Raw genomic sequence first — 18,462 nt, forward strand, 5'->3', positions numbered from 1 at the left:
CAGAAATAAACCTTCACATTTATGATCAACTGATTTTTGACAAAGGGTGCCACCCACGATCAAGTCGGATTTATTCCTGGGCTGCAAAGGTGGTCCAATATTTGCAAATCAATCAACATGATACACCACATTAATAAAAGAAAGGATAAGAACCACATGATCCTCTCAATAGACCCAGAAAAAGCATCTGACAAAATACAGCATCCATTCTTGATAAACACCCTCAACAAAGTAGGCATGGGTAAAACATACCTCAACATCATAAAGGCCATATAAGAAACACCCACAGCTAATATCATCCTCAGTGGGGAAAAACGGAGAGCTTTTCCTCTACAGTCAGGAACAAGACAGGGATGTCCACTCTCACCATTACTATTTAACATAATACTAGAAGTCTTAGCCTCAGCAATCAGACAACAAAAAGAAATAAAAGGCATCCAAATCGGCAAGGAAGAAGTCACTGTCACTATTTGCAGAAGTCATGATACTCTATGCAGAAAACCCAAAAGAATCCACCAGAAAATTGCTAGAACTAATACCTAAATTCAGCAAAGTTGCAGTATATAAAATCAACATACAGAAATCTGTTGCATTCCTATACAACAAGAATGAAGCAGAAAAAGAAATCAAGGAATTAATACCATTTACAGTTACACAAAAACCATTAAGATACTTAGGAATAAGCCTAACCAAAGATGTAAAAGATCTGTACTCTGAAAACTACAGAACACTTATGAAAGAAATTGAAGACGACACATAGAAATGGAAAGACATTCCATGGATTGGAAGAATGAATATTGTTAAAATGTCTATACTACCAGGGCGCCTGGGTGGCTCAGTTGTTAAGTGTCTGCCTTCAGCTCAGGTCATGATCCCGGGGTCCTGGGATCGAGCCCCACATCGGGCTCCCTGCTCAGCAGGAAGCTGCTTCTCCCTCTCCCACTCCCCCTGCTTGTGTTCCCTCTCTCGCAGTCTCTCTCTGTCAAATAAATAAATAAAATCTTTTTTTAAAAAATGTCTATGCTACCCAAAGCAAGCTACACATTTAATGCAATCCCTATCAAAATACCATCAGCATTTTCCCCAGAGCTAGAACAAACAATCCTAAAATTTGTACAGAACCACAAAAGGCCCCAAATAGCCAAAGCAATCCTGAAAAAGAAAAGCAAAGTTGGAAGCATCACAATTCCGGACTACAAAGCTGTAGTCAACAAGACAGTATGGTACTGGCACAAAAACAGACACATAGATCAATGGAACAGAATAAAAAACCCAGGGTACCTGGGTGGCTCAGTTGGTTAAGTGTCTGCCTTCGGCTTGGGTCATGATCTCAGAGTCCCAGGATCGAGTCCTGCGTGAGGCTCCCTGCTCAGCAAAGAGTCTGCTTCTCCCTCTCCCTCTGCCTCTCCCCCTGCTTGTGCTCTCTCAAATAAATAAATAAAATCTTTAAAAAAAATACAGATTCAAAGGGGTACAAGCACCCCCATGTATACAGCAGCATTATCAACAATAGCCAAGCTATGGAAAGAGCCCAAATGTCCATCTACTGATGAATAGATAAAGAAGACATGGTATATATCTATAATGGAATACTACTCAGCCATCAAAAGGAATGAAATCTTGCCATTTACAACAATGTGGACAGAGCTAGAGTGTATCCTAAGCAAATCAGGTCAATCAGGGAGAGACAAATACCATATGATCTCATTCACATGTGGAATTTAAGACATAAAACAGATGAACATAAGGGAAGGAAAAGGAAAAAAAAAAAAAAAGAGAGAGAGGGAAACAGGCCAGAAAAGACTCTTAACAATAGAGAACAAATTGAATGAAGGTTGCTGGAGGGAGGTGGGTGGGGGATGGGCTACATGGGTGATGGGGATTAAGGAGTGCGCTTGTTATGATGAGCACTGGGTGTTGTATGCAAGTGATGAATCACTTACTGAACAAAAACTGTACTATATGTTAACTAACTAGAATTTAAATAAAAATTTTAAAAGAAAAAAAGAAAGGGAGCTAAGACCATTCAATAGGGAAAGAATAATCTTTTCAACAAATGGTGCTGGAACAAGTGGATAGCCACATGCAAAAGAATGAACATGGACCCCTACCTCAATCTATACCCAAAAATTAATTGAAATGAATCACAGACCTAAATGTAAGTGCTGAAAGTACAAAATTCTTAGGTATAAAGAAATTAAATCTGTCTAGGTGCCTGGGTGGCTCAGTCTGTTGAGTGTCTGACTCTTGATTTCTGCTGAGGTCACGGTCTTGGGGTGGTAAGACTGAGCCCAGTGTCAGGCTTGCACTCAGCAGGGAGTCTGCTTGAGATTCTCTCCCTCTGCCAGTTTCATAAAAGATTAAACATAGAGTTACCATGTTATTCACCAATTCTATTCCTAGATATATATCCAGGTGAAATAAAGACACGTACATAGAAAAATCTGTACATGAATGCTCACAACAGAATTATTCATAGTAGTTCAAAATTAGAAACAACCCAAATGTTAATCAGTAAATGGAAGGATAAAGAAAATGTGGTATATTCATACAGTAGAACATTATTTGGTAATAAACAGATGAAGTATACAGGCTACAACATAGCTGAACCTTAAAAACGTGCTAAGTGAAAGAAGCTAATCACAAAAGAACACTAATTGATTTCATTTATATGTAAGATCCAGAATAGGTAAAATTTTTTTAGTATGTTCAGTTAGCCAACATATAGTACATCATTAGTTTTTGATGTAGTGTTCAACGATTCATTAGTTGTCTATAACACCCAGTGCTCATCACAACAAAATTTATAGAGACAGAAAGATTAGTGGTTCCTAGGGCTGGGGTCAGGAGGAATGGAGAGTGATTGCTAATGGACAGGGGGTTTCTTTTTAGGGTGATGAAAATGCTTTATTATTTTAAAAAGTTTGTATTTAAATTCATTAACGTACAGTATAATATTAGTTTCATGTGTACAATATAGTGATTCAACACTTCCATACATCACCCAGTTGCTCATCACAAGTGCACTTCTTAATCCTCATCACCTATTTAACCTATCTCCCTGGCCCACCTCCCATCAGTTTGTTCTCTAGAGTTAACAGTCTGTTTCTTAGTTTGTCTCTCTTATTTTTTCCCTTTGCTCATTTGTTTTGTTTCTTAAATTCCACGAGTGAAATCACAGTATTTGTCTTTCTCTGACTTATTACACTTGCATAATACTCTATAGCTCCATCTATGTCATTGCAAATATCAAGATTTCAGCATGTAGCTGTCCAGTATCCCCAACATCATTTGTTGAAGAGACTGTCTTTTTTCTATTCGATATTCTTTCCTATTTTGTTGGAAGATTAAAGGACTGTACAGTTGTGGGTTCATTTCTGGGATTTTTATTCTGTTCCATTGATCTATGTGTCTGTTTTTGTGCCAGTACCATATTGTCTTGATGATGACAGCTTTGTAATAGAGCTTGAAGTCCGGAATTGTGATGCCTTCAGCTTTACATCTCTTTTTCAGGATTGCTTTGGCTGTTTAGGGTCTTTGGTGGTTCTGTACAAATTTTAGGATTGTTTGTTCTAGCTCTGGGGAAAATGCTCGTGGTATTTTGATAGGGAATGCATGAAATGTGTAGATTGCTTTGGGTAGTATAGACATTTTAACAATATTTGCTCTTCCAATCCATGAGCATGGAATGTCTTTCTGTGTCTTTGTGTCATCTTCAATTTCTTCCCTCAGTGTTTTATAGTTTTCAGAGTCCAGGTCTTTCACCTCTTCGATTGGGTTGTTTCCTAGGTATCTTTTTTTGTGTGTAATTCTAAGTGGGACTGATTTCTCTTTCTGCTGCTTCATTATCGGTGTATAGAAGAGCAGCAACAGATTCTGTATGTTAATTTTGTATCCTGCGACTTTACTGAACTTGTGTATCAGCTCCAACAGTTTTTCACTGGAGTCTTTCAGGTTTTCTATATACAATATCATATCATCTGCAAATAGTGGAAGTTTGACTTCTTATTTACCAATGTGGATGCCTTTTATTTCTTTTTGTTGTCTGATTGCTGAGGCTAGAACTTAAATAGCAGTGGTGAGAGTGGACATCCCTGTCTTGTACCTGACTGTAGAGGAAAAGCTCTCAGTTTTTCCCCATTGAGGATGACATTAGCTGTGTGATTTTCATATATGGCCTTTATGATGTTGATGTATGTTCCCTCTAACCCTACTTTGTTGAGGGGTTTTTTTTTAAGATTTTATTTATTTGACAGAGAGAGAGCAGCAGAGGGAGAGAGAGAGCAACAGAGGGAGAGGGAGATGTTGAGGGTTTTTATCATGAATGAATGTTGTACTTTGTCAAATGTTTTTTCTGCATCTATTAAAATGATCATATAATTCTTATGCTTTCTTTTACCCTTAAGGTGGTATATCATGTTTACTGATTTGCTAATATTGACCATCCTTGAAACCCAGGAATAAATCCCACTTGATAATCCCACCAAAGACCCCAAATAGCCAAAGCAATCCTGAAAAATCCTTGACTGTGGTGAATAATTTTTCTAACGTATTGTTGGATTTGGTTTGCTAGTATTTTTTGAGAATTTTTGCAACCATGTTCATCAGAGATATTGGCCTGCAGTTCTCTTTTTTAGTATCAGGTTCTGGTATCAGGGTAATGATGGCCACACAGAATGAATTTGGAAGTTTTCCTTCTTTTTCTGTTTTTTGGAATAGTTTGAGAAGAATAGGTATTAACTCTTCCCTTTTTTTTAAAGATTTTATTTTTTAGTAAACTCTACACCTAACGGGCGGCTCAAACATACAACCCTGAGATCAAGAGTTGCATGTTCCACCAACTGAGCCAGCCAGGCGCTCCTATGAACTCCTCTAAATGTTTGGTAGAATTCGCCTATGAAAGCATCTGGTCCTGGACTTTTGTTTGTTGGGAGTTTTTTGATTACTGATTCAATTTCTTTACTGGTTTATCAGTCTGTTAAATTTTCTATTTCTTTCTGTTTCAGCTTTGGTGGTTTATATGTTTCTAGGAATTTATTCATTTCTTCTAGGTTGTCCTACTTGTTGGCATATAGTTTTTCGTAATATTCTCTTACAATTATCTGTATTTCTGTGGTGTTGGGTTATTTCTCCTGTCTCATTTGTGATTTCATTTATTTGGGTCCTTTCTCTTTTCTTTTTAATAAGTCTGGATAGGGCGCCTGGGTGGTTCAGTTGTTGAGCGTCTGCCTTCGGCTCAGGTCATGATCCCAGGGTCCTGGGATCGAGTCCCGCATCGGGCTCCCTGCTCGGCGGGAAGCCTGCTTCTCCCTCTCCCACTCCCCCTGCTTGTGTTCCTGCTCTCGCTATCTCTCTCTCTGTCAAATAAATAAATAAGATCTTTAAAAAAAAATAAGTCTGGATAGAGGTTATCAATTTTATTAATCTTTTCAAAGAACCAGTTCCTGGCTTCATTACTGGTTCTACTGTTTTTTTAGTTTCTATATCATATATTTCCTCTCTAATCTTTATTATTTCCTTCCTTCTGTTGGCTTGACTGTGGTGAACATTGCACAATTCTGTGAATATACTATATCATGAACTGTACATTTTTTTTAAAGATTTTATTTATTTGGGGCGCCTGAGTGGCTCAGTTGGTTAAGCGACTGCCTTCGGCTCAGGTCATGATCCTGGAGTCCCTGGATTGAGTCCCGCATCGGGCTCCCTGCTCGGCAGGGAGTCTGCTTCTCCCTCTGACCCTCCCCCCTTCTCATGTGCTCTCTCTCATTCTCTCTCTCTCAAATAAATAAATAAAATCTTAAAAAAAAAAAGATTTTATTTATTTGACAGAGAGAGACACAGCGAGAGAGGGAACACAAGCAGAGGGAGTGGGAGAGCGAGAAGCAGGCTTCCCGTGGAGCAAGGAGCCCGATGTGGGGCTCGATTCCAGGACCCTGGGATCATGACCTGAGCCAAAGGCAGACGCTTAACAACTGAGCCACCCAGGCGCCCCAATGAACTGTACATTTTAAATGTATTTTATAGTATATGAATTATATCTCAATAAAAAATGTTAGAAAATAAAAATAAGAGGATTATACTAGATGATTTTTAAAGTCTCTTTCATTTCAAATGTTACATAATTACACAGAGCAAACTCATCATGGCTTACACTTTGTCAACTATAAATGAACACCTAACTGCACCATGACAAAGGAGGAAACCCACAAGCCAAACAGAGGTAAAGTACAACTTTAAACACTGATAGCAGCAGACTTTTAGAAAACCTCAGTAAACAACCCAGAACAACTGCAAATGAGAAGACTCTTTTCAGGCAATTATTTTAGGCAGACTGTTAATGTAAGAGAAAGTCACAGAGAGGTGTTTCAAGTCGAGGCTACTGCCATAAAGAAATGACAGACATTACATGCAGTGATTAAAAATGATGTTTAGTTATATATCAGCCTTTCTAACTTCATCCATCCCCACACAGATACTAATCACCATTAATAACGTTAACTTCAGATATAAAATGGAGATAAAAAATCAAATATAATATCCTCCATAAAAGGCCAATGACACCTGACTTTCTTCTAGTAAGTTATATCTCATCACTTTGCTTTCACATATACAAAATGCCCCACTGTAAGGCTATGGTGACCATGATACCTACTGCTTCTGCTTGGTAAGAAAGCACTTTGAAAAGGTCCCTCTCCACAGCCATCTTCTGCAAAGTCATGTGGACCTCGGTGGAGCTTCTCTGCATTAATTTGATATATAACTGCTCCAGACCCTGGAAAATAAAATCATAATACAATGTCATGATGAGAATAACCACAACTATTACTAATAATGGCTACAGCTAAAAATCAGTGGTAACTTACAGTCATGGCAGCTTGAAAAAACTGATCAGCAATCACAGCATTTCCAACATCCACCCACCCTTTTCCTGTTTTCATATTCATCTAGAAGAGAGAAGTTAGAGAATAATTTTTAAAAATTCACAACTCCTCCAAACTGGTTGAAGAGAATATTAAATAAAATATTTAATCCTCTGTCCATTTTCAGTAGTGTAATCCCCAGAAAAAAAATAACAGCATTTATTACAGTTCTATGTTCTGCTCTGAACTCCATAATTTAATAGAAATGGTCTCAAGAAAAGCAATAATAAAAAATTAATAGACTTGAAAACACATTTTCTAAGAATTATTAAAAGAAAATATTGGGATAGATAGAATAGAAAGTTCTGAAAAATTAATTCTTTACATACTTGAAGGAAGTTATATGATACACATTAGACTATAACTCCACACCTTGGTTCCAGTTTTTAAATACATCTCTAATAAAATTTTTATTAGCCCAACAAATGTTTGTTAAGTATCCTTTATAAGCCAGGAACACTACAGAAGCTCACAGTGTTATAACTGACAGACATCTAAATAAATAGTTGCTATGTAATATGCACAAATGCTATGGAAGCAAACAAGAACTGAATCAAGATGGAGGACTGAGCACATACTACAGCTCTACCCCTTCTACAAATCCCTAGAAATGATATGTATGTGTGTGTGTATGTGTGCATGTATAAAATATATATAATAAATATACTATATATTTTACTATAAATTTACATATAGGATATAAGTATACTATAAACTTCAGTATAAATTTTATGTACTATAAATCCCTAGAAATTATATATGTCATGTTATATACATATATGTGATACATATAATCTCTAAGGATTTATATATATATATTCCCTAGAAATAAGAGAAAATATATACATATTTTTCTTATCAATAAGAGTCCTGAAAAACAAGGGGCATTTTCATTTGACCTGAAATTATGAGGAACTTCTGAAAAACAGACACCAAATGGGATGAAACAAAAACCCACATACCAAAATGCACAAAAATGCAAAATGTGGAAAACATGCTGGATGTGAATAGTAGTATCAAGCAGCTGGCCTCCCCACCAAGAGGTATCTTCCCTCCTCCCCAGGAAGGAACACTGAGTACAATCACTTAGGCTAGAGAAAAATAGAGTTCCAGATGGCTGACAACACAGGCCAATACAAAACATCCAGCTCTACCTCTTGATCAGTCACTTGATTCAGGTTATGGTAAACAGCGTGACACAGTATTCACAGACTATCAAGGAATCTCAAATCAAATCTGAGCAAGAATCCCCAAACAACTGAGGGAAACCGACCTCATTAAAGGACATCACACTCAACAGAAGAATATCTAAGGAAATAGAATGAAGAGAACTAACAGATGGAAACAAAGAGAAATAGCATTATCCACAGAATCGTATAGCAGTCACAATCAGTAAAATGCTCCTTTTAGTTTTCTATCTTCAAAATCAACAAAGCCAAAAATGCAATATTAGAAGTTAACAGAAGTTGGAAGGTTAAAAATGAGGGAAAGGTAGAGAGAATGCAAAAGTACAAATATCCTCACAAGGTGGAAAGTAAAAATATACTCTCCAAAATTGATGGGAGAAAGAAAAAATTTTTTTGGATTTTTATTTTTTTTAATTATGTTCTGTTAGCCAACATACAGTACATCATCAGTTTTTGATGTAGAAAAATTTTAATATATTACATTTAAGGTTGAAAAAGGTTGCCATCAGATAAATTAAAAATAGTATAATATAGTTAACAAAAACTGAAAGGAGGAATATGGGGAGGTAAAAAATAATAGGAAGATAAATCTTCATCTATCATAGCACAAAAAAATAGATCATATGTAAAACTGATAAATCAAGATTTTATTATTATTATTATTATTATTATTATTATTATTATTATAGGCTGAACTATGTGTCCCTAAAATTCGTATGTTGAAGCCCTAACTCCCAGTACCTCATAATGGGACTGTATTTGGAGATAGGGCCTTTAACAAGGTGATGAAGTTAAAATGAGACTACTGTGGTGGGCCCTAATCTAATCTGACGGGTGTCCTAATAAGGGGAAATCTGGATACACAAAGGGACACCAGAGATGCATGCATACAGAGAAAAGGCCATATGAAAACACAGTGAGAAGGCAGCCATCTGCCTTCTCTGTCAAGGAGAGAGGCTTCAGAAGAAACCAAACCTGCAAACACCTTTATCTTACACATCCAGCCTTCATAATTTTGAGAAAATGAATTTCTACTGTTTAAGCCACCTCGTCTGTGTTATTTTGTTATGGCAGCCCTAACAAACTAAGACAGTGATACGAATGTATGATTAAAATATATGGAGGTCGGGACGCCTGGGTGGCTCAGTCATTAAGCGTCTGCCTTCGGCTCAGGTCATGATCTCGGGGTCCTGGGATCGAGCCCCACATCGGGCTCCCCGCTCAGCGGGGAGCCTGCTTCTCCCTCTCCAGCTCCCTCTGCTTGTGTTCCCTCTCTCACTGTGTCTCTCTCTGTCAGATAAATAAATAAAATCTTTAAAAAATAAAATAAATAAAATATATGGAGGTAACCATGAGATGTGAAAACAGAAATAATTACTAGTAGCAGCTTTAAAAAAATAAGAAAAAAACATATATACAAGGCAATTCATTGCAGCACCCAAATGTCCATGGAAGGAAGCTGGTTGAATATAATAAGGTATATGTACCAACTGAATACTGTGTAGCTATAAAAAATGAGGAATATCTCTATATACTGCTATGGAGTGATCTCTAGGATATAACACTAAATGAGGTGAAAAAAAGGTGGAAAAAAAATATATATGGAATGCTACCATTTATATAAGAACCTTTGGGGTGGGGAAAGACATGAATATATACCTGCTGTTTTATTTAAAAAAAAGGATAGGGCACCTGGGTGGCTCAGTTGGTTAAGCGACTGCCTTCAGCTCAGGTCATGATCCTGGAGTCCCTGGATCGAGTCCCGCATCGGGCTCCCTGCTCGGCAGGGAGTCTGCTTCTCCCTCTGACCCTCCCCCCTCTCATGTGCTCTCTCTCTCATTCTCTCTCTCTCAAATAAATAAAATCTTTGGAAAAAAAAATAAAAAAATAAAAATAAAAAAATAAAAAATAAAAAAAAGGATAAACAATAAACAAAATAGCTATCCACAGGGGAAGTGAGGGAACAGAGTAGAGAGGACACGGATAGAAGGTAGACTTATCTGAATATACTTCCTTCAGTAGACTTGACTTTGGAACCATGTAAATATTTGACATAATTATAAAACAAAATTCAATCCTAAGGGCAGAAAAAAAGCAACTGTCAAAAATCAAAAGCAAACAAAAATAAATTATCTGGGGCACCTGGGTGGCTCAGTCGGTTAGGTGTCTGCCTTTGGCTCGGGTCATGATCCCAGGGTCCTGGGATCGACCCCACATCGGGCTCCCTGCTCCATGGGAAGCCTGTTCTCCCTCTCCCACTCCCCCTGCTTGTGTTCCCTCTCTTGCTGTGTCTCTCTCTGTCAAATAGATAGATAAAATCTTTTAATAAAGAAAGAAATAAATAATAAATCTAACTATGTATCAAGTGAATAGCTTCATTACAGAAAAAGGAATTATTTCGAGTACTTCTGAAACAATATTTTAAGGGGTGCCTGGGTGGCTCAGTCATTAAGCGTCTGCCTTTGGCTCAGGTCATGAACTCAAGGGTCCTCGGATCGAGCCCTGAGTCTGCTTCTCCCCCCAACTGCCTGCTCATCCTCTCTCTCTCTCATGTTCGCTCTCAAATACATAAATAAAATCTTTAAAAATATTTTTTAATAATATTTAAAAAATACTTTGACTACACATCCCTAGTGAGACATATACTAAGAATAAAAGAAGTGTAGGGGTGCCTAGGTGGCTCAGTCGTTAAGCGTCTGCCTTCGGCTCAGGTCATGTTCTCAGGGTCCTGGGATCGAGCCCTACATCAGGCTCCCTGCTCAGCGGGAAGCCTGCTTCTCCCTCTCCCACTCCCCCTGCTTGTGTTCCCTCTCTTGCTGTGTCTCTATCAAATAAAGAAAATCTTTAAAAAAAAAAAAAAGAATAAAAGTATAAAAATTTCTTGAACTATTTTTAGAAATCAATATTGATATTGATGTATTATGAAACAATTATAAATATACATTTTTTGGATAAAACCATTCATTATATTAATGTTGTTAGGCACCAAGATTGCCAGGGCCACCAAGATTGTCAAGAAGCTAAGTAAAATCCATGGGGCGCCTAGGTGGCTCAGTTGGTTAAGCGACTGCCTTCAGCTCAGGTCATGATCCTGGAGTCCCTGGATCGAGTCCCGCATCGGGCTCCCTGCTCAGCAGGGAGTCTGCTTCTCCCTCTGACCCTCCCCCCTCTCATGCTCTCTATCTCATTCTCTCTCTCAAATAAATAAATAAAATCTTTAAAAGTAAATAAATAAATAAATAAAATAGAAAAAATAAAAAAATAAAATAAAATCCTATAACCCTAAATACCAATTAGAAATATCACTATGGAGGGGCATCTTCGTGGCTCAGTCAATTGAGCATCTGACTCTTGGTTTTGGCTCAGGTCATGATCTCAGGGTCATGGAATCCAGCCCCATGTTGGACTCCACACTCAGCATGGAATCTGCTTGTCCCTCTCCCTCCCCCGGTGCCCTGCCCCCAGTTCACGCAGGCACTCTCTCATTCTCTCAAATAAATAAATAAATACTTTTTTTTAAACATCACTATGAACTCATTACATATTTTGTCTTTCAAAAATATATGTATTTCACAGCTCTGTCTAGTAAAAAGGTCTAGAAACAAAGACCAATGCAGTAGCAATGAGCACTCGTAATTTCCAGATTGTGGTTTCTAAATAACATTCTCCACTAAAAGGAAACATGGCTCTTTCAAGGAATGACTAGGGCAGGAACTATACAAAATGAGACTGGATATCTTCCCATATCAGAAATCAAATTTTGACTATTATTTCAGTTCTAATTAAGGATTACTGGAGTAGTGTTAAAAGGCTTCAGAATCACATCAAGAGGCTCCTTCTGGCCAAAGAGAGGTGCTTCAATAAGAATAATAACTAAAATGGCTTGAAATGCATTACAAATGTTAAAATCCATGAGTTCACAATGATACTTTTAAAAAAATCTACCTGATCATCATTTAAGGATGTTAAAGAACCAACTCATTCTGAAAACTGCTAAAAAAAAAAAAAAAGGAACAAGTCAAGACTGTCCTTTCTTATAAAGGTATACTTCAAGGTAACCAAATAGTTGATGAGGGAAAGTTTCTCTCTATCCCAGTTAATAAACAAAGAAGGAATATAGAAATAGAATGTGCAAACCCCTATAGAAATAATGGGCCCAGGGACAATAATCATCAAAGGGCACTAATACAACAAATAGATATTAGTACCTCCTGATGGAAATATACCATACTGCCTGTGAATTATTCTTGACAAAACTGAGCCTGAATCAGATCATGTTTCTAAATCTACCTACCAGTTTACAGGAAAAACGGGGGACAGAAGGCTATATTAAATGATACTATGACAATGCAGTCATCAGAATCCAGAATTTAGCAAACTCTATAGGACAAACAACCTTGTTTCTTCAACAAATACATTTATTCAACAGATTTTTTAAAAAGGAGGGGGAAACATGCAGATGAAAAGAGACATATTAACAAAATAGAAGGTGTGGACTTTCTTTAATCCTGGTTCTAAGAAACCAAATGGAGGGAGGGAGGAGCAAAGAAAGAGCACACAAGTGAGCAAGAGCAAGTAAAAGAGTGAGAGTGTGAGAGTCTGAAGTGTGGGAACATGCAGGCAGTAGGGGAAGACTGGATATTTGATGATTTTAGGAAATCTTTGTTAAATTTTATCAGGTATGATCATGGGCATTGGGTTTGTTTGAATTAAAAAAAACACCTTGTCGGGGCACCTGGATGGCTCAGTAGGTTAAGTGTCTGGTTAAGCGTCTGCCTTTGGCTCAGGTCATGATCTTGGGGTCCTGGGATCAAGCCTGGAATCAGGCTCCCTGCTCAGCGGGAAGTCTGCTTCTCGCTCTCCCTCTCTCTGCCCTCTGCCCCGCTCATGTTCTCTCTCTCTCAAATAAATAAAATCTTTAAAAAAAGATACCTTGTGTTTTAGAGACATATATTGAAATATTTCTGAACAAAATGATGTGTTTTATATTTGTTTCAAAATAACCCATGGGGTCAGGGATTTGCTGTTGGAGGAGCTATAGAAAAAATGAGTGGTCAGGAATTGGTGATAACTCTAGCTGAGTGATGGGGAAATGGGGAAATCACTGTACCATCTTATCTATTTTGTGTGCACATTTGAGCTTTTCAATAAAATACTATTTTAGAACACTGGGAAAAACATTTTCCACTAAAAAAATAACACTTGCTTCTAGGGAGCAAGACAGGGGTAGGGAATGATGAAGCAGAGAACTATTACTTTTTATTACTTACCATAAATCCTGAATTTAAGTTCAATACTTAGTCCACTGAATCACTGTAATGACAGTACTGAGACCTTTCATTGTAATAGGTACAATTATCATAAAAGGAACATGGATAGCACTAAAGGATCTAACCCCCTTCCCGGGTCACACCAACTTTAACCATCTTCATAGGAGTAATGGCTATTTCATTCCATCTGCACTTTCTCCTTATTTAATTAGGACTTACCAAAATCTGTCTTCGAATAGCTTCTTCGGAAGCAGCTGAGCCTCCACACATACACACCAACTTGCAAGCAACATGCCGTACTGCAAAACAGTAATCAGACACCCATAAACACAAAACATTCATTCTCCTTTTATATATACTTATGAAGAGAAAAGAGGAGCAAAGTGAAACCAGTCTTGTTAAAATGATAACTGTAATGTCCTTTTTAAAAAATCAATTATCAAAAGTAAATGAGCTGAAAATTATCAAATGAATTATTTGCTTAATACTCTAATCTCTAATCAGACAGATATTTAGTTTTCAAATTTTAAGTTCTGCAGGTCTTAAATTCTGAAGACTCACTGAAGATACCTAGGTTCCATGTGATGCTTTTGTGTGTATTATGCTGACAGCAAAAATAATTCTAAGTAAAACTGGAATCAAAAGCTATTCAACAGGGATGCCTGGGTGGCTCAGTTGGTTGGGCGTCTGCCTTCGGCTTAGGTCGTGATCCCAGGGTCTTGGGATCGAGTTCCGCATCAGGCTCCCTGCTCAGCGGGGAGCCTGCTTCTCCCTCTGCCTGCTGCTCCCCCTGCTTGTGCTCTCTCTCTCTCTCCCTCTCTGACAAATAAAATCTTAAAAAAAAGCTATTCAACATCTGACAAAATTTCTGAACACCAGAATAGTTTTAGATTATTCCCCTAAACTGTGAATCTTTCTAAATATATTCTTTTCTGTTGATGATGTAGAAGTTCTTGAAGTGTAACTTAGAAAATATAGATTATCTTCATTATATAGTTCACTTCCCCCGAAAATAGGAAAGTTTGAATAACTGTAAGCTCTTTATTTACATAGTTTCTCTCATCATAAAACTTGTCCAATTTTTAAAGATGACTTCATAAATAACTGAACTAGTTGCTTTGATGTTAGATCTCAGCAGCCAATCAACCTATACTAATACCATTTTCAATTAATATTCCATTGAAAAAGAGATTTGCCCAGATGAAATTATGGGGTAATTGAAGTCAGATTCTCATTACCCATCATGAAATATAAATTCTAGTCATCCTCTAATAAAGTTATTGCTGAAAAAAACCTCCCAATAAAATAACTGCTAATCATATATCTGCTTTGTCTCGCTTTTCCAATTTTGAAGATATTTCCTTTATTTTTTCCAAAGTTTACGAATTCTTTGGTGTTCTCAAGGAACCTGATCTCTCAGTCATTTTCCCTCTCCAAAGATATCTTCAGTACCTCCCTCTCAATTTACTCCTTCCCTTCTACCTTCAAACATACCTGTCTCTCTTCCTTGAAAAACATCAATTAACCCCACTGTGCTTCAAGCTTCTGTTTCACTTCTCTTTCTCTCAAAGACAAACTTCTTAGGTTGAATGGTCTGTCTACTACCTCTACTTTCTTGCTACTCACTCATCTCCTTAATTAAGCCCCTGCCATCTGTTTTGCATCCTTACCACGTTTCTAAAATTGTACTACCAAAGATCACCTTCCCTGACTTCAGAGCAACATTTCACAATGACCATAACCTTTTTCAAAAATACTACCTCCGGGGCGCCTAGGGGGCTCAGCTCATTAAGCTTCCGACCCTTGGTTTCAGCTCAGGCCATGATCTCAGGGCCGTGGGACTGAGCCCCGCCGTGGGCTGCGCGCTAAGCATAGAGTCTGCTTGGGATTCTCTTCTCTCCCTCTGCCCCTCCCCCTGCTGGCTAGTGTGCGCACTCTCTCTTGCTCTCTGTCCCAAATAAATAAATAAATAAAATCTTTTCTAAAAAATGCTACTTCCTTCACTTCACACTGTCTCGGTTCAGCACTGAGCAGTCTCCCTCTATGGGAAATGCCTTCGTCTAAGAACTTTGCTCCCATCCCCATGTTCTTGATCTGTTTACAGTCACCACCAATACGCCTTCTGGCAAAGGCAGCTGAGGCCAAGACAGAACGCTACTTCAGTATAAAGATGTCTTCTCTGCGGCTGCTGCTTTATCTTTGCCTTCTCACCAGCCTGTTCTTGGCCCCTCTGTGTTATAAACATACTGGTTAGGTGCTTGCTGCCTGACTCCTTACATCTGCCTTACTCTGTTCCATCAGTGCCCGAAGCTTGGTATTTCAATTGACTTCAGACAACACAGTGTTGCATCCTCTGGCATCTGTGAATTCTTTATTTTTATTGTTAATCCACTCCTTCCCAGATCCTCAAGCATAATGTATGCCTGGTATTTTTCTTCTGGAGTCTTACCTTGCCCCTTTCACTTACTGCCTGCCATATGGTATGACAATCCTATAAGGAGTAGGCACTCAATAAATGGATAGTGAGTCTCCTCTAGAATAATCTGTCACTTTTGGTCTCCTATCCTCGTTATTTTTCTTCCCAGTCCTTAACTGCCAGAGTCAAGGTAAAAATCTCACCACTCTGTTCTCTCAACACCATTGGTTCTTAAAATTTGGTGTACATGGGAACAGTTTTCAAATTATATACATATCCAGGTTTTATCCTAAACCTATAAATCAAAGTCTCCAATGGTGGGGCCTGAGCATCTGCATTTTAACAGACTCCACAGGTGATTCTTATTTATACCAATATTTAAGAATAACTGCTCTTTATTTTCTCCCTCAGAGAACTCAACTACTCGTGTGGCTTCATCACCTCCATGTGAGTAATTACCAAATCTCTAGGCAACCTGACCTTTCTCATAAGTTCTAGTCTCACATCTCCAAACTTATTATCACCTCAAATGCAACAGGTCTAAAACTAAAATTTACAAGTTATTCCTCTACTTCTGACTTTCCTGTTTCTGTTCAGTGTTCCATAATTCTTCCCAATAACAAAAAATTGTAGGTTATAAATCTTGATAACTTTTTCATCACATACCATAATCCGGGCACACTGAATTTGTTTTTAAGGAGACAAAATATCTTCCAATCAACATATTTTTGGAATAAAACTCTTATATCAGAGGCTTTCTACACTCACATCCTGTTTTCCACTGTTTCTTAAAATTACTATACACAGAACAAGCCCCCAAATGTCTAATTAAGAACTGCTACATGCACAGAGTCAGTACATTGGGAGAGGTCCAGCTACCAAATCTCTACTATTTGACAAATAGTGAAAAACAGCGAGAACAATGTTCCTTGATAGAACAGTAGGAGTTTAGATTTTAATATCACACAGTTCGACTGTGTACTAAGTTTCTTCAACAGATAAATCTCTAACTCGTCCCATAACTACAGGGTCAAAGGCTCCGAGGAGCAATATCAACATTTATCTGAGAGCTAAAGAGATAGAACCATTCTCTAAACATCCTAATAGAGGAATGGACTAATAAATAAGTATATTATTGACTATATTAACCATTAATCACCCTAGACCTACACTGATACTGTACACAGTTTGGTTTATATTCATAAAGATAAACACTTAGCAATGAAGTCTACTTGCTGCATACAGACAAAATTCACTTGTCCTTACAAAGCCAAGCAGTCTAGAGATTCACATTTTGGCTCGATGTACCCTTTATAATGGGGCAATATACTTTCCATAAATGCATTAACTGTCACTATCTTTGTTGAAAATTGGTTAACTGTCAGCACACTAGACCCAACCACTTAGCTAAAGCACCAGAACTCTGCCAGACAGTGGACCACATATAATGCATCCGAGCAGATGAGTGCGGTTTGGGGGTTCTGTTTTGTTGTTACTCTTTTTGTTTGCTCTCACAGGTAGGAAAAAACTTCTATAATTTTTCTCAGTAACTCAGTCTAAAGCTCATCAACCCACCTCATGAGGAAATTATTCTTTACCGATTTTTAAATCTAAATCCCTCATATGGCAACATTTCTCATTCTATTATTAATGGAGAAAGGAAATTACTATTTGATAGTCCTTCAGAACCCTGAAGATTCTGATCATCTCTTCTCCAGGGAAAATAATCCATGTCCTTTAACATTTCCTCAAGTTCTCACTTTCCCACCCTTTTATCATCTTTATTGTTCACCACCAGACTATTTCTTGCAGTGATGCTTTTATTAATCAGGAGCTAATCTCTGAAAAAAAAAACCATAAAATTCAGGATGTTTGCTTGAGAAACTTCTATGTATGGATCATTTTGTTTAGTTTTATTTTAACAAATATCCATCTGTAAACTAGTCAAAATATTATTTAAACTGCAAGAACACAACCTAATGTATAATAAAAATACTACTCATACCACAAGTCACAAAATGTATACGTACATTTAGCTTTCTGCTCTTCACTTATAACCAAACCTACTCCCTTGGTAACGGCCCAGTTCCACAGGTTTACTGCCATTTCTTCAAGCTAAGCAAGAGAAACATTTTCTTAGCCAGTTAAAATACTGCCCACCTCCAATGATATTATTTTTCTTGCATGTTTTATGCATACGTGATTATTGTTGGTCATTTATAGGCCCTCCGTAATCTAGTACCATTCTACCTTGCCTCCCCCAAAATGTACCCACTGTTAGAGTAATTATTTGACTGTCCCACGAACACAACCTGTTCATTCCTATCTATGCACTTTTATTCATACTACTGGCTTTACCTAATATACCTCCTCCCATTGTCTTTATGTAACTCAAATCCAGTTCAGTCTCACCAGGAACATGCACAAAGCTTTCAGCAACTACTACAGTCTACGTGGATCTCTCTCCTCTTTGAATTTCTGTATTCATTAAGTTTCACATAATTGAGCAATTAATTATGCTGCATTGTATCATTTATTCTTTGTTTTAGCTGTTATTAAGCCATTAGGTTTGAAAATCCAAAAACAGATTTCTATGTATTTATAATGGTTAATCATAAAGACTATTTTATTTTTTACTTATACGGGACTTTAATTAAAATGGTGAATCA

General features: G+C 37.5%; 1 protein-coding gene across 1 annotated transcript in view; it reads right to left on the minus strand.

Annotated features, from left to right (window-relative positions):
* TEX11 (testis expressed 11) overlaps positions 1–18,462 on the minus strand; it is a 313,311-nt gene that overhangs the window by 274,089 nt on the left and 20,760 nt on the right. Inside the window, exons 4-7 of the mRNA XM_035028703.1 lie at positions 17,824–17,908; positions 13,597–13,676; positions 6,864–6,944; positions 6,653–6,772 (exon numbers count right to left, since the gene is read on the minus strand). Coding sequence (XP_034884594.1) covers positions 6,653–6,772; positions 6,864–6,944; positions 13,597–13,676; positions 17,824–17,908 — 366 coding nt within the window. The remainder of the gene's footprint in view (positions 1–6,652; positions 6,773–6,863; positions 6,945–13,596; positions 13,677–17,823; positions 17,909–18,462) is intronic.

This window comes from Mirounga leonina, unplaced genomic scaffold, assembly GCF_011800145.1.
Source record: "Mirounga leonina isolate KUSES-001 unplaced genomic scaffold, KU_Mleo_1.0 Mir_204, whole genome shotgun sequence".
In the NCBI taxonomy this organism is placed as follows: domain Eukaryota; kingdom Metazoa; phylum Chordata; class Mammalia; order Carnivora; family Phocidae; genus Mirounga; species Mirounga leonina.